Raw genomic sequence first — 14,599 nt, forward strand, 5'->3', positions numbered from 1 at the left:
GATTACAGCAACTTCTTCATCACTGGCACCAATTTAGCAACGGCAATAACCTCTGCCCAATTACTTCTGAACAGAGTCCAGGCGTGGTGCCTTACGAAGAACATGACCATTAATAGCAAAAAAAGTCAAGTAGTAATATTCAGAACCCCCTACAACAAAGACGTAATCCAACCTGATCTTGGTCTCAAGTACTGCTCCTACATGCTCCCACAGGTGGAGTTTGCCAAGTTTCTTGGTGTATTTATTGACTCATGCTTGTCGATCTCTAATCATATTTCTTACATCATAGAACTAATTTTGAGAAAAGTAGCTATGATTAACCGTGCGAACTATTTTCGTCCTCCTGATATCCTAGTTCCCTTCTATTAGTCCTTGATTTTTCCTTACTGTCCTTGTTGCGGATCAGTTTGGGGACATTAAAACAGGTCCTTCACTAAAATACTCACATTTGCCCAAAACCGTGCCATTAAATCAGCTTTTTGGCTTCCCCGTCTATATCCAACCCGTGATTTGTACTCAGATTATGGTACAGCTACACTAGAACAAATAATACAGAAACTAAACTTATAACCTGCTGACTCTGCTTTCAACAATAATCTTCCTCCTCAACTACTAACCTATTGCTGCCCAGCAATCTCCCATTTACAAATCTATTATTCAAATGAATAAAATACCCTCCAGTGTTGAGCTAGCCACAAATTTCTGCACGCTGTGCAACAATGTAACAAAACTTATAATATAATTTAATTTTTCAAATTTTAACCAATTTGCTTTAATTACCCATATTTTATTCTTCAATCTTTTTTTTTCAACGTCACTAATTTTTTTTAAAAAGTTTAAAGTTATATTCTATGATTTTTATTGTTATTGATGTTTGTGTTATGTTTTTATTCGAATAATAAATTTAAATTGAAATATTGAATTATAATGTCAGTAAAGCTTTTCACCGCTTTATTCAACTTATGGGCAAGGATTCGAAGTTTTTTTCTAAGTTGGTCTTCAGTTCTAATTTTTTTTCCCATGACTGTCACTGTTGATTACTTAGGGGCAGACCTTGATATCAAAAAGCCTAATTATCCGAGATGGGATTATTTACCGCACTGTTTGGCACAATCCACTCCAATAAAGACAAAAATTAGTAAACAACTTTTATCTATAATCATGAAACCCAAAATATCAATATAAAAACTCTTCAATATAAAAAGACAAACTTTATGTCCAAGCAGGAAGGATGATAAATAATTATAAGAAACAAAAAAGGAGGCGGTACCTTCAAAGTCCGATTTTCAAGGTTAACATAAACTACAGGATCCCCTCTCCTTTTCTTGAATTAATGCTGGAATCGTAAGTTTTATGCTGTTTCCTCGGCGCTTTCTCGAAGCTTGAAATTTATATAACATAATTACACTAATGATTGAAAAAAAACTTTGGACCTTCTTCTTTTACTCCTATGATATAAACTTAAAATTTCATAAAAAAATTTATATTAAAACATACTGAAACAAAAAAATAAAAAAATTATATAAGTATAATAAAAGTAGAAAAAATCAACACAAAGAACTAGAAATAAGATATTATACAAAAAAGATAAGGAAAAATTTAGATTGGGGGTTTCTCTACGTAAAATTTTCTATATTATCTTGGAAGATGAAAAACAAATGTTTAGCTGATCATCATCATTTATTTTACACTAAATATAACACAAACAAAAACAAAACTGAGCGAGAGAAAAATGGGTCCCCAGAAGCAGGATTGTGGATATTTTCAATAAAAATAAAAAGAAAAAGATTAGTGTTGGTTGGATTTAACACATTTTGAGTCATAAAAAGACAAAAACCCAATGCATACGAAGGCCAAATAATAACCAAGTGAAAAAGAATATTAGAACAAAGGACATCAAATTAAAAACATTTTTTTAACTGGATTTTTCTGCCTATTCGCACATTAAAAAGACAAATTAAAAATATTTTTTGGGTTACTTCAAAATTATGAAGTTTTTGGGGTAGTATCATATTTCCGTCAGTGTTGCCACATTGGAGCGTGAAAACAATTAGACAAAACAAGATTTTTAAATTCACCATCACTTTTATGAGGCAACAATTCAATTAGTTACAATCTGTTGTTTCGTGCAAGAACCCTCATAAGCTATTTAGTCCCTTATATTTTAAGCTGCATTTTTGCTGATTTAAGCCCAAGTATCTTTTTTTTAACTTGGCGCCAATTACTACCAAAAACCGCATTAAATGCAAATAGTTACTTTTCATAAAAAATTGAATTGTTGAATGTTCCAGATTTTTAAGGATATTTTTACTTATTTTTAGAAAAAAATTCCATAATTTAAAAAATACACTAAAGATGTTTGCCGAATACGGATATATATAATATATATATATATATATATATATATTATTATATATATATATATATATATATATATATATATATTACATACTTTCATATATACACACATATTTTCATATATACATACATACCACACATACATACACATATACTTTCAAACATTAATTTCACTTTCATATTTTCGTACTTTAGTCAACGTAGGTAGAAGAAGAATTCAAATAAATTATAAAGAAGTTTTTCATTTACAAACACAGCAGCATTTTTATAAGTAGGTAGAATTGCATGGATATCCAATATCAAGGCAAACTGTCTATAGTTTTCAATTTCGCTCTATACAACAATACCGATCGGGATTTTATCTTTACATTTATGTTTACTTTTAAGTTATACTTAATAGAATTGCATTGTGTTATTTATATTTCCAATGTCATGGAATCCAATTTTTTAAGGAAAAAAAAAACATTTTGGGAACTCTAAATTTGAAAAATGTAAAGTCAATCCGTTTTCAGCAAATGGGATAAGGAAAAGCATTCAGAGTTCTTTTTTTTTTAGGAAACCAAAACTAAACCCAAATGCTCAACCCTTCTCAGGTCTGTTTATTTACTATTCAGTGTCTAGAAAAAGTGAATTTAGACAAATCGCTGGGAGTATTTTCGAGGGGGGTATTTTACGGGGAGGGGTAAACACCAGCTCCCATTCAGGACTACTCGTACAAGAAAAAGCAAATTATGACAAGTCGATAATCATTATGCTTATATATTGCCTACCTAGCTAAATACCCCTGTGAGTGGGACTTTAGAGTTTAGCTGTACTCTACACTCAAATTAAAACTTACCTCTTCCACATATTCTGTGTGGGTCTTTTCTCGTTTAGCAAATATATCTTCATACTCTTTACTAATCTCTTCTCTCAAGTCAATTTCCAGTTTTTCATTTTCTTTCAGTTTTTCTATTTCCAGTTTTTCGCCTCCGTTTACACACTGATTTTGGTCTTTTAGGTATTATTTGAAAAAAACTACGTTTTCTAAAGAGTTAAAGAGGCCGAGTTACAAGTTCGAACCTTAAAACGTACAGGGATTATGAGGCACAGTTGGGGGCTGCCGCCCCCCAAACCCCCCGCTTTTGCAGCCTTTAAAATAAAAAAAAGTTTTTTAAACTGAAAGTAAGGAGCGACATTAAATCTTAAAACGAACAGAAATTATTCCGTATATGAAAGGGGCTGTGCCCTCCTCAACGCCTCGCTCTTTACGCTAAAGTTTGACTTTCTCACAACTTTTTTTTAAACAATAAAAAATTTAGCGTAAAGAGCGAGCCGTTGAGGAAGGCACAGCTCCTTTCATTTACGGAATAATTTCTGTTCGTTTTAAGATTGAATGTTGCTCCTTACTTTCAGTTTAAAAAACCTTTTTTTTATTTAAAGGCTGCGAAAGCGGGGGGTTTGGGGGCGGCAGCCCCCAACTGTGCCTCCTAATCCCTGTACGTTTTAAGGTTCGACCTTTTGGCTCAGCCTCTTTAACTCTTTAGAAAACGTAGTTTTTTTTTCCAATAATTTCTGCACGTTTTTGTAGTTTATTACTTATTATTGATTGACTAATTGTATGCTGATCGTGTCGAGAGTTAATTAAAAAATGAACTGAGTTTTCTTTTCAAAACTATCAATTCATCATATAAGACTTTTCCTTCGGCGGTGAATCGAACCCGGGTGTTCAAGCTGAAAGAGGAGTCTTGACGTTTGGACTAACGTCACATACTTATAAGTGTTTATTAGTAAATTGACTATATTGTTTAAAGCAAGCAAATCCCCAAAAAACTTGAGATTTGGTTTTTGGAAAACAGGGAAGGAGTGATCAGAGCTGAAATTTCGAGGAAAAGCTCCAAGGCCCCATGAAAAGTTATCCTCTAAATTTCAGACCGATCAGACAACATTAAAGGGGGGCTATGGTGGGAAAAATTAACATGGGCTATTATAGGAAAACGAGGTTTTTCGTAAATGTAAATTCAAGGGATAATTTTTTCGGTCTGAAAATATCAAAAGGCCCTAAAAGGTCAAATTCTGCTTCTAATGATTCTTCATTCACCCGGATCAGTTGCCAACTTTGGCCTGTAGGCGTGGCTAACAAAAAAAAGAGAAATGAATCTAAGTGGCTATATTTGTTTTTTTGAAAACGGAAAGAGTAATCAAATTAAGCTGAAATTTCAAGGACAAGCTTCCGGGCCCGGGAAAAGCTTAACCTCTAAATTTCAGCCCAATCAGACAACGTCAAAGGGGGGCTGTGGTGGGAGGGTCGAAACTTCCGGCCCAGTTTACCCCATGAAGATAAAGTCGGAGGAGGATGAAATTTTGCACGTTTTTTAGTTTGAGCTTGGGCTACAAAATGCGATCACCGCCGTCTCTCTGCGGCCTCTAGGACCTGAAATCGCTTAACATTGTGGTGGGTCGCCTCTATAGAGGCACAAGTGTGCCTCCTTGATAGTCGGAGGGGGTGAAATTTTGCACGTTTCTTAGTTTGAGCTTGGGCTACAAAATGCGATTACCGCTGTCTCTCTGCGACCGCTAGGACCGGAAATCGCTTGCGGGCTCTTATAGGAAAACGAGCCCACGTTTTCCCGGGCTAGCCCGCTTATAGCGGGTTCTTATAGGAAACCGATGTTTTTCGTAAATTAAAATTCGGGGGATAATTCTTTCGGTCTGAAAATATCAAAGGACCTAACAGGTCAAATTCTGCTTCTAATGAGTCCTCATTCACCCGGATCAGTTTTCATCTGTGGCCTTTAGTCATGGATAAGAAAAAACAAAAGAGAAATGAATTTTAACTGGCTATATTTGGTTTTTTGAAAACAGAGAAAGAGTGGTCGGATTGAGCTGAAATTTCGAGGACAAGTTCCCAGGCCCTAGGAAAACTTAATCTCTAAATTTCAGCCCAATCGGACAACGTTAAAGGGGGGCTGTGGTGGGAGGGTCGAACCTTCCGGCCCAGTTTACCCCATGAAGATAAAGTCGGAGGAGGATGAAATTTTGCAAGTTTCTTAGTTTGAGCTTGGGCTACAAAATGCTATTACCGCCGTCTCTCTGCGACCTCTAGGACCTGAAATCGCTTAACATTGTGGTGGGTCGCCTCTTTATAGAGACACAAGTGTGCCTCCTTGATGACATTACTAAGTCATTAACTGGGCCTCTTATGCCGCAGTTATCAAGTTTAGTATGCAATATTTTATGGGAAATCGTATCAAATGCCTTTTTAATGTCAATAAAATTGTTGCAGGAATATCACCTTTGTCGAGGGCGTCATGAAAAAACTGAGTCATTGCCATAATAGCACACTCAGTAGTGAGACTTTCGGAACCCAAATTGCATCGGACTAAAACATCTAGATTTCATTAGAAAGCTGACTATATGGTTATGTAGACACTTTTCGAGCACCTTCCCAACAGGAGATCGTAGTGAACTCGGCCGAGAGTGTGCTTGGTTCCTCGTGTCTCCTCCTTTATACAAAAAGACAATTCTTGCAGAATTCAAACAAGAAGGAAATCTTCCGGATTTAAAACAGAGACTGAACCCATGGGGAAGTGGGATTACAATATTCTGTATTATGCATTTAATCAGACTAGTAGATGACCCATCAATCACTTCCGAAGATCAATACTTTAAAAGTTTTGTTGTAAGTAAAAGTTCATCTGGCGTTACATTGGTAAGAAAAATGAAGAAATTGTGAGACGGGGGTAGATATGACTTGAAGTCCTCTCCAGTTTCATTATCCAGATGACGGGCCAGGTTGCTTCCAGCAGTTGACGCAGTTTCCTCACCAATTTTTGAAAAGTGTATATTTAATGCATTGATAACTTCCACTTTCCCTAAGGCAAGTTTAGTTCCATCTTCAGCTATTAATTCATCAGGAAGATCATGGGTCTTAAGCACATATTAATTACTTCCCATGTCTTCTGGGGGAGCCTTCTGCTTCAACAAATACTTCGGCGAAGTATTGACTTTTTGCTGATCTTAAAATTTTTGTTAAAACATTTTTGTATCTGCAAAATTCAGCTAATTCAACTTCAGATGTAAGCATGTTTGTTTAAAAACGTTCATTCCAGGAGTAAATTATTTACTCCTGGAATTAAATTTAAACTTTAGTTTGTTGGGGTTTAGGGGGACTAAAAGGTCCCTAAGGTGGGTTAAGTAGGTTAAATATTTAATCCATTTTCTGTTTTACCCCCCCCCCCTTTAATATGCAAATAGATAGCCTGAATGTGTTTCTGAACTATTCTATATTCATTCTATTTTCCTTTATTTCATTAGCGTTAAAGACACTTCACGGGTTGCGAGCTTACCACGGCGTAATAAGTTACTAAAAGAACAAGTACAATGTTTTGATATGTCTCGGGTTGAGTGACCGACCAGAAACACAATTTATACTTTAGGGTGTTAAAAAAAAGTAGCAGATGCCTGAAACCAATTGGTTATCGTGGGAAAATCTTTGAAGTACTTTAAATATTATAATACAGGACTATTCAGGAGCTATTTCTCATTATTGGATATTTTAATATGTATTGGTTATTATAACAGCCTTTTCCAGGAAGGGTTAGGAGCCCCCCCCCTTCCCGAAATTTTTGTCTAACTCTGAAAAACGACACAAAAATGGATATAAATATTTTTTTGTGTAACCCCTTCCCCTCCCCAGAAAAATATTTTTGTAAAATACCCACCTAAGAAAAAAAAGAACCACAGATAGATTCCTGCTTAAGACTTTTTTATTTACTACGTTTGGCCCTGTAGCCTCCTTTTGAATCTTTGTATTGGTGATCAGCCTGATCAACTGAAATATATCAGTCGAATAACTTTTGTTAAGACTTTGATACTTGAGTTTTAAAAAAAATTTACCTGATTTGAAAATTGTATATGACACGCAATTATAACGAAATCCCGATAACAAATAGATACCAAAAATAATTTGTAAATACCAAAGTCACCTATGATAATTTTAAATATAACTTAAATTTGAACCTGGTTAAGAGAGGCAAGGGATGGTAAGAGTCAGTCAAACTGGAAATTTACCTATCAAATTTAATAAAAAACAAATCTCATGGTTCAAAAAATAGGATAATTACTTTTTAGATATTAAACATTGAATAATTTAAGTTATTCTAAGAGAAATTAAATCTACCAAAATGGTATAATAAAACAATGCTTATGTAACAAAATTATTGAAACTAGAACAACAAATTATGAAAAATGGCTACCGCCACAACATTATATTAAATATATAACCTAAACTAACCCAACCTAACCTAACCAATTTCTAACTAAACATTTCATCAAAATTTAGCTAAAATTCAGTTTATTACTGAGCCGAAGATGATTGCCTGTTAAAATGACCACAACCACCCGTGAGTGTCTCATGTTCGTGATGTAGATTCTTAGGGGGGTAACAGCCAACAATGAATTATAAAAAATAGTTTTGTTGCTTCAATGTTTATATCAGAAGAAATTGTTTAAACAATTCTTGTTATTTCTGTTAATCGTAAGACTTTTAGACCTGTCTTTAGCTAAATCTTGCACTATATTAGGCAACGGCAGCTCCTCATCATAGGCAGCGCAATTGCACGTAAAGAACGATAATGGCACAATGTATTATTTTTTATTTTTTTCCATACCAGGGCACTTCGTATCAAAGGAGTTATCTTAGAAACTTCGAAAAGGCCTCTTTCGATTGAACATTGGAGTGGCTGTTGCCCTCTTTAATAGTAAAAAGTGATTGAAGGGCAACTAGCCCCCCCCTCCCCACGCCCATCATTCCCCCAAACGCATCAAATCAAAATTTTGAGATAGCCATTTTGTCCAGCGTAGTTGATTTCCAGTTAGAAAATATGTTTTTGAGGAGGGCACTCTCCCACAACCCACAAGTTGTTTTGATGGATTACTCATTTCCAAAAATAATGTATATAAGTAGCGCGTATGAATTAGCTGGTACGTTTCAACACCCACACTTAATCTTGTTTTTATGACAAAAACTTAGACATACTTTGGTCGAATTGTCTGGTTTCGTGTGCCAAGAACTTCAATTCTACGCCCGAATGTGTTAATAGATGTAACAGTTAAATGTACAAAAAACAAGCCAAAAAAAATATTAATTGATTTAAAAATTATACAAACTCGAACCAACGAGAATGACAATAAAAGTCTCATGACATTTTTGAATTAAACAGAAGAAGAATTTTGTATTATATATGAATTTAGTATATATTTGATTTAGTTTCTCCAACAATCTCATAATGAGTTTGACTAAAATTCGATGATAAATTCCCCATTTGATTAAAAAAATTCGCAAGAACTGACTTGAAGTTAACTGATGTGAAAAGCAAATGACATAACATCCAGGAGTGTTATAGTATTTAACCGAATAGACTTTTGTCTTATGTATATCTTTAGCTTCAATTTCATGAAAAAAATCTTTTAAGACATTGATATGAGCCTTCAATTTTTTTGCTATTTGAAGATATTACAGCTGTTCTAGTTTACTTAACTCATTCCTTCGTGACGTTCATATTATTAGTCTTGAAAAATAAAATTCAAATCGTCATTTTAAATTACTTCCAATAATATAATGCAACTCAGTTTCATTTGTATTAAGATTATAATTGATATGACATAGAAACATTGCATAATAAAATATACTTCGAATCTTCTTATTTAAATGACATTGTGGGGGGAAATGACTTTCAAGAAACATACTTCTCTGTTGTTCTTCATCAGAAAATCCCATCTACTTGTTATCTATGCCAGATGCACCTCAAGCTTCATTGTTTTTGTATTATATAATCTATATTTTAATATCATTATACATATTAAACATTTCTTTTTTATCTATTTAATACTCCTTGTCTGTTTTCGTCTTTACATAATTATGTTTTAAATTATTAAATTTTTTTTTAATATAAAATTAGTTTTTTGCAAGTGTTTTTTTTTTTTTTATTTATTATTTTTAAAGTAAACGTTTATTTAAATATACTGGATAAATTGTAAACTAGATAATTATCTTTTTAGTTAAGATATGGGACTAAAAACTTAAAAAAGAACAACTTAACCCAAAAAGTATATATTGCCTGTTAAAAAAGTATTCACTGCCTTGGATTTCAGATTCTGGTGCTAATGGCAGTCAATAAAGATTGAATCTTAGCCCTAACTTTCTGAAAGGTGAATGTATCCAAAGTGTTAAAATTTTTACTGAATTCCTCTTTTTTTTTACAGTTTCGCCTGTATTGCCTAATTTCAATTAGATTTCTAAACCGGACTTACAGTTCTTATCATTTGTTTGCACTATCCAAACTGGCGTTTGATAAGTTTATAGAATGAGGATTTGGAACTTCAGATAATTTTTTATTTTGTATAGAAACAAGAAGATACACCTCATCAGTTGGTAAACTAGGAGGGGGTTGATAATTACTGTATGCGCGGTGTTTTCCTTCTAGCCTCAGACGTCATTGGCACCAGAATACCATGAAGCTACCTCCGTGGAAAGCATGGTATACTGTTGACACTATTGCTCAAAGGACTTTGGTCAAAAGACTAAAAGAAGTTACCAGGGAGAGGCATAATTACCACATTGTACACCAGCTAGCGTGCGATGACCCAAGTCTAAGTAAGTAAGCAATTCCTATATTATCCAAATAGCTTGAGAACATCTGGGCTTTTTAATAATCAGATCCATGTCTCGTACCTAAAATATAAAGGTATATAAAATTTTCCCACTCATTTTTTTTAGATTCCCCCTCTCCTTATCCCTATCTACCTCTCCTCCCCCCCTCCCCACCACACGACAATTTGGGCGGGGTAGGTTTTTTCGTTTGATACTAGCCCAGCCCATGGTGCAATAGACATAAAGCCAACAACTCACCTAGAAAATAAACCAAAAAACGGTAAAAAAAACTACAGGACCATAGTGCTGCCTAAGTAAAGATCGCCGCTGTCACAATGTTTATTTACTTATCCTTTTTTTTTACAAATGTACTCAGCATGGACTGATTTGTTGAAAAAATATTTGAAAGGGTTTTCATTTTGTTTGGAAAATGAAAGTTTTCACGGGAACGACCCTCCTCACTCCTATCCCTTCACATGCAATCAACATTTTGAGATTCTCGTTTGTTAAGCATAATTGAAAACTTGACTAATCATGTCTTTGGGGATTAGATCCCCCCCCCTCATAGCCCTTAGGTCCCGGGTCACAAGTTATACTTCATTGGCACACAAGACGTTCATAGAAGGGTTGGTCGGTTTCACTTCTGAGTGACATCATTTGATTAATTACCAGAAGTTCTAGTGCCCGTTTTTTAGAGTCACAGTAATCAGAATTAAACTACCCCGTTAATAGAGTTAAAAAAAGAGTAAAATAGAGTAAATAACTCTATAATACAGTTTAATATAGTAAAAATAGAAATTTATTTCTATTTCATCTTTTTTGTATATTCTTTCATTTTTTTGTATATTCTTTGTATATTCTTTTTTACTCTATTTAAGGGAAATAATTTGGGAAATAATTTGGTCTACAAGTAAGAAAAAATAGTATTTTTCCTGTAAGTCTGATTTGTAAGTCTGTAAGTCTAATAAACAAATACATATTTAGAGTCACCATAAAAAGCTGATTCTTTGATTTAATGTTATCAAAAGTTAGGCTCTTATACTTTCGTTATTTACTTACAAGGATCGTTATTTAGTTACCATTCATTACTATGAAGGGTATGAAGAATTTGATTGTTGTCTGTTTTCATTCTGTTGTCTGTTTTCAGTATATACTTATAATACTTAAAAAAAAATTAAAGTAAAACACAATCTTAAAATAGACTCAATTAATTTAATTATATATCAAATATTCAGTTTAGTTTTATTAGATTTTTTACAGGACTGCTCCAAACACACACAGTTTCCAATAAAAAGCTAATGACGCAGTGGGCTCTAGCCCTTTTACCATCAGGGGAGGGGATGGGGACAGTTACCAATTTTTTCTTCCTCCTTTTAAATTTGGTCTGAATTTTCCATTTAATTTTTACTCGCTTTAAGATTTATTTATTCATTTCTATTAATGCCTATTGTATGTTTGTTTGCATGGTTATTTAGATAATTTCTGCTCGTTTTGAGTTACATTTATTTTTTAATATTACTTTTCGGTATTTCTAAATTCAAATTATAAATATAGTATATTTTTTTTCGTTTTGAGTTTTAAATTATTTTATGAATTTGTTTCTTCTCAGAAGTCTAATTTGGTCTTTACTATTCTTTGAAAAAGTTTTTTCCCGAATTTTTCGTTAATTAACGTTAAAGAACATAGCACCCAAAACGCAAATAATTACTGACAAAAAAAAACAGACTTACAGGAAAAATACTATTTTTTCTTACTTGTAGACCAAATTATTTCCCTTGCTTAGTTGAAATCTACTGGATTTAAAAAATGAGAAAATACGAACCTCGGTTATGTCGAAGGCTAACGCACCTATTTTGCCAATCAAGTATGCCAGCTGGTTAAAACAGATTTCGTAAGCAAAAAGTTGACCTTAAAAAAAAGAAATTAGGTTTACATAAGACTCTTACCCTATTACTAGGGCTTAGACAATTGAAAATATGAAAGGTGTATGCTTATTAGAATTCTGACAAAATACATTATAGGCCTATCTTAATTTTCAGTTTTTAATCTCTTTTTATTTGCTTTAGTTTTTGAAAATAAATTCCTATTAGGAGCCTATCTTAGTAGAACTTTATGCCATATCATGGGTTTTTACTCAAAAATAAGGAATAGGCTAGGATAGACTTACAGATCAATTAAGTTTTAGCCTAGTTGGAATGGACAGAACAAATATTTGAGGCTCAAAACACATTCCTTGCATAGGCTATCTCATTTGAGCCAGCAATCCATTTTGAAAGTTATTCTTTTTATACCAAAAATATTGTGGAAGATCATCAAAAGTTGGTATTGAGGGAGTAGCAGTGGGGACAAGTGCTTCAAAATATGTTCCAGAAGATCATTAAGAATCTGGATATGTTCCTGAGGTTGATTCACCTAACTCAAGCACTGTCCAAGATGGAAAAAAAAACCTAACCAAGAAATAAACAAACCTTTTCAGGTTTACTATTGTTAGTACAGATATTTGTTGAATAACCTTTAACGTATTTTGTCTAACCTGGAGAAAGTAAAACTATTCACCTCTCCTCACGTTTTTAAGCTTTGAATTTACTCGAAAGCTATATCGGGTTGCTGCCATGTAAAAATAAATCACCTTTTCTTTAATGATCACTGAAAAACAAATTAACGCGTAAAACTTAAGTACCAAATGTGGTAAAGTGATCTTAAAGTTATATATTAAGGTTGTAGTTGATGCCTTTATTACTCCCTTTAAAGGGGAGATAACTATGGCCCTAAGGTAATTAAACTTTGGTGGCGTGCCTTAGGCTATGACCTGACTAATGGGGCGTACCAGCTGGGAGTATTCAAGGGAACTAAAATAAGATTGTAGAGAGGTTGACTATAGAACGCTACTTTTATTCAGCTAACATACAACGATACAGATCTGATAATATGCAAGCCACTGGGACTGGTTGTCCCAGGGTGTCAACAAGTATAAGGGATCTAGATTAAAGTACAATATAACAAAATACTTGAACACTTACAATAATCCAACAATATTCCAAGGTATTTCTAAAACCAACAGACCAGAGGTTAGTCCAGCATAAAATTTGTATATCACTCCCGTTCCCATAAAATGTATCTTTTATACATTTTATCAACCATATCTTATCGGGTCTATTGACACACATAGCAAGGAAGTGGTGATTTCTCAATTTCCTTGTAAGGACACACACACCAGGATGCCTCCATCATCTAAATGAGAACTGGTGTTTTGAAACTTTGTATTTGCGTCTTTTTGTTTTTACTAAAATCCTATTTTGACTTAATTAGAAAGCGTCACCACACAAATCCAGAATAAAAAAAATATATGTACCAAATACGTCCAAATCTACCAAGCAATGCAATTAAGATAGTCATTTTACGTGTAGAAGCTTGTACAAAACAATATTTTATCAATAACTGACACTTTTCTCCTCATTATCAATCGCAGAGGACTTATATCGATTCTCAATTATCTATACAATTTTTTAATCACAATAAACTTTCCGAAAAGTCTTATTACCAACAAACATTTTCTAAAATGATTAATGCAACATAGCAGCTACAGTCAAACATTAAAAATGGAGAAGAAGATTTTAAATCAATCTTGGAAAATACTAGTACACCTACCATTAGAAATAGAAACAATGACACTATTAATTGTCTAATGACACCAGTGGTGAGGTAAAAGTGAAGACGTCCTGATATCTTGAATCAGACGAATTGAAGACGCCTGATTGATTTAGAGTTCAGAGAGTTAAGAGCAATTCAATCGGATAAAATACAGGATTAAATCTGGACAGCTTGCGTAACCATACTTTACCTGTGTGTGGCTTTGTGAAAAAATTGTGACTATCTTTTTTGAAGAAAAGAAAAATAACTTATTGCTTGGTAGCGATACTGGATCAAATTAAGGACTACATTTGTACATCGATTATATCCGAAGCGTGAAAATGAATAACCAAACACTAGAGGCCATGAAATTGCAAAATGCCCAGTTTTTGCGGGAGAATAATTCCAAATTGGATTTATTACCAGCGCTTTCGCAGAAAGTTAATGCAATTCCTGGACTTTCAGATAGAATTACTGCCTTGCAAGTATAGATAAATAACATTAGTACACAGCTATCTAGTAATGCTAAACAAATGAAGAAATTAAAAAAGAGCTGGAAAATGTAAAATCAGACCTAGTAGTCACATACAAACTACGCAACAAGCTTAAAGCAGAGCAGACACAACAAATTTGATTATATTTAATTATTCTCTGCAATACCTTGGCGAGTATACGGTGAAGCAAGAAATAATGTATCTATTAAACCGTGCTATGCCATCTCTAAAAATAAGTCGAGGTGATGTACGTGACATTTTTAGTTTGAAAGCAGGGCCAGTAGTAGTGAAGCTAAATTCGGTCTACATCTACAGAGACTACATCTGGAGAAATAGTTCCTTATTGAGAAGAATAGGTCTATCGGTGGCACCAGATTACACGGCTAAACAAAGGGAGGCCCATAGACTTGACTTACTTGACTTAACGCTCTTGCTCAGAAGGGTCTAGAGCGTAGAGAGAACTGGTTGACAGCACTGTCAGTCT

The 14,599-nt window shown here is 33.8% G+C and overlaps 2 protein-coding genes across 2 annotated transcripts in view; both read right to left on the bottom strand.

The window, feature by feature from the left end:
- Positions 1-12,565, bottom strand: part of LOC148955827 (polyisoprenoid diphosphate/phosphate phosphohydrolase PLPP6) — a 49,372-nt gene extending 36,807 nt beyond the window's left edge. Inside the window, exon 1 of the mRNA XM_089104476.1 lies at positions 12,548-12,565. The gene's annotated coding sequence lies outside the window, so the exon portion shown is untranslated. The remainder of the gene's footprint in view (positions 1-12,547) is intronic.
- LOC148955828 (uncharacterized) overlaps positions 1-14,599 on the bottom strand; it is a 31,385-nt gene that overhangs the window by 3,028 nt on the left and 13,758 nt on the right. The window contains exons 2-3 of the mRNA XM_089107918.1: positions 6,046-6,267; positions 3,197-3,340 (exon numbers count right to left, since the gene is read on the bottom strand). Of these exons, the coding sequence (XP_088964044.1) occupies positions 3,197-3,340; positions 6,046-6,267 (366 nt within the window). The remainder of the gene's footprint in view (positions 1-3,196; positions 3,341-6,045; positions 6,268-14,599) is intronic.

Source organism: Artemia sp. Qi Xiang Cuo, chromosome 2, assembly GCF_049724085.1.
Source record: "Artemia sp. Qi Xiang Cuo chromosome 2, ASM4972408v1, whole genome shotgun sequence".
NCBI classification, from domain to species: domain Eukaryota; kingdom Metazoa; phylum Arthropoda; class Branchiopoda; order Anostraca; family Artemiidae; genus Artemia; species Artemia sp. Qi Xiang Cuo.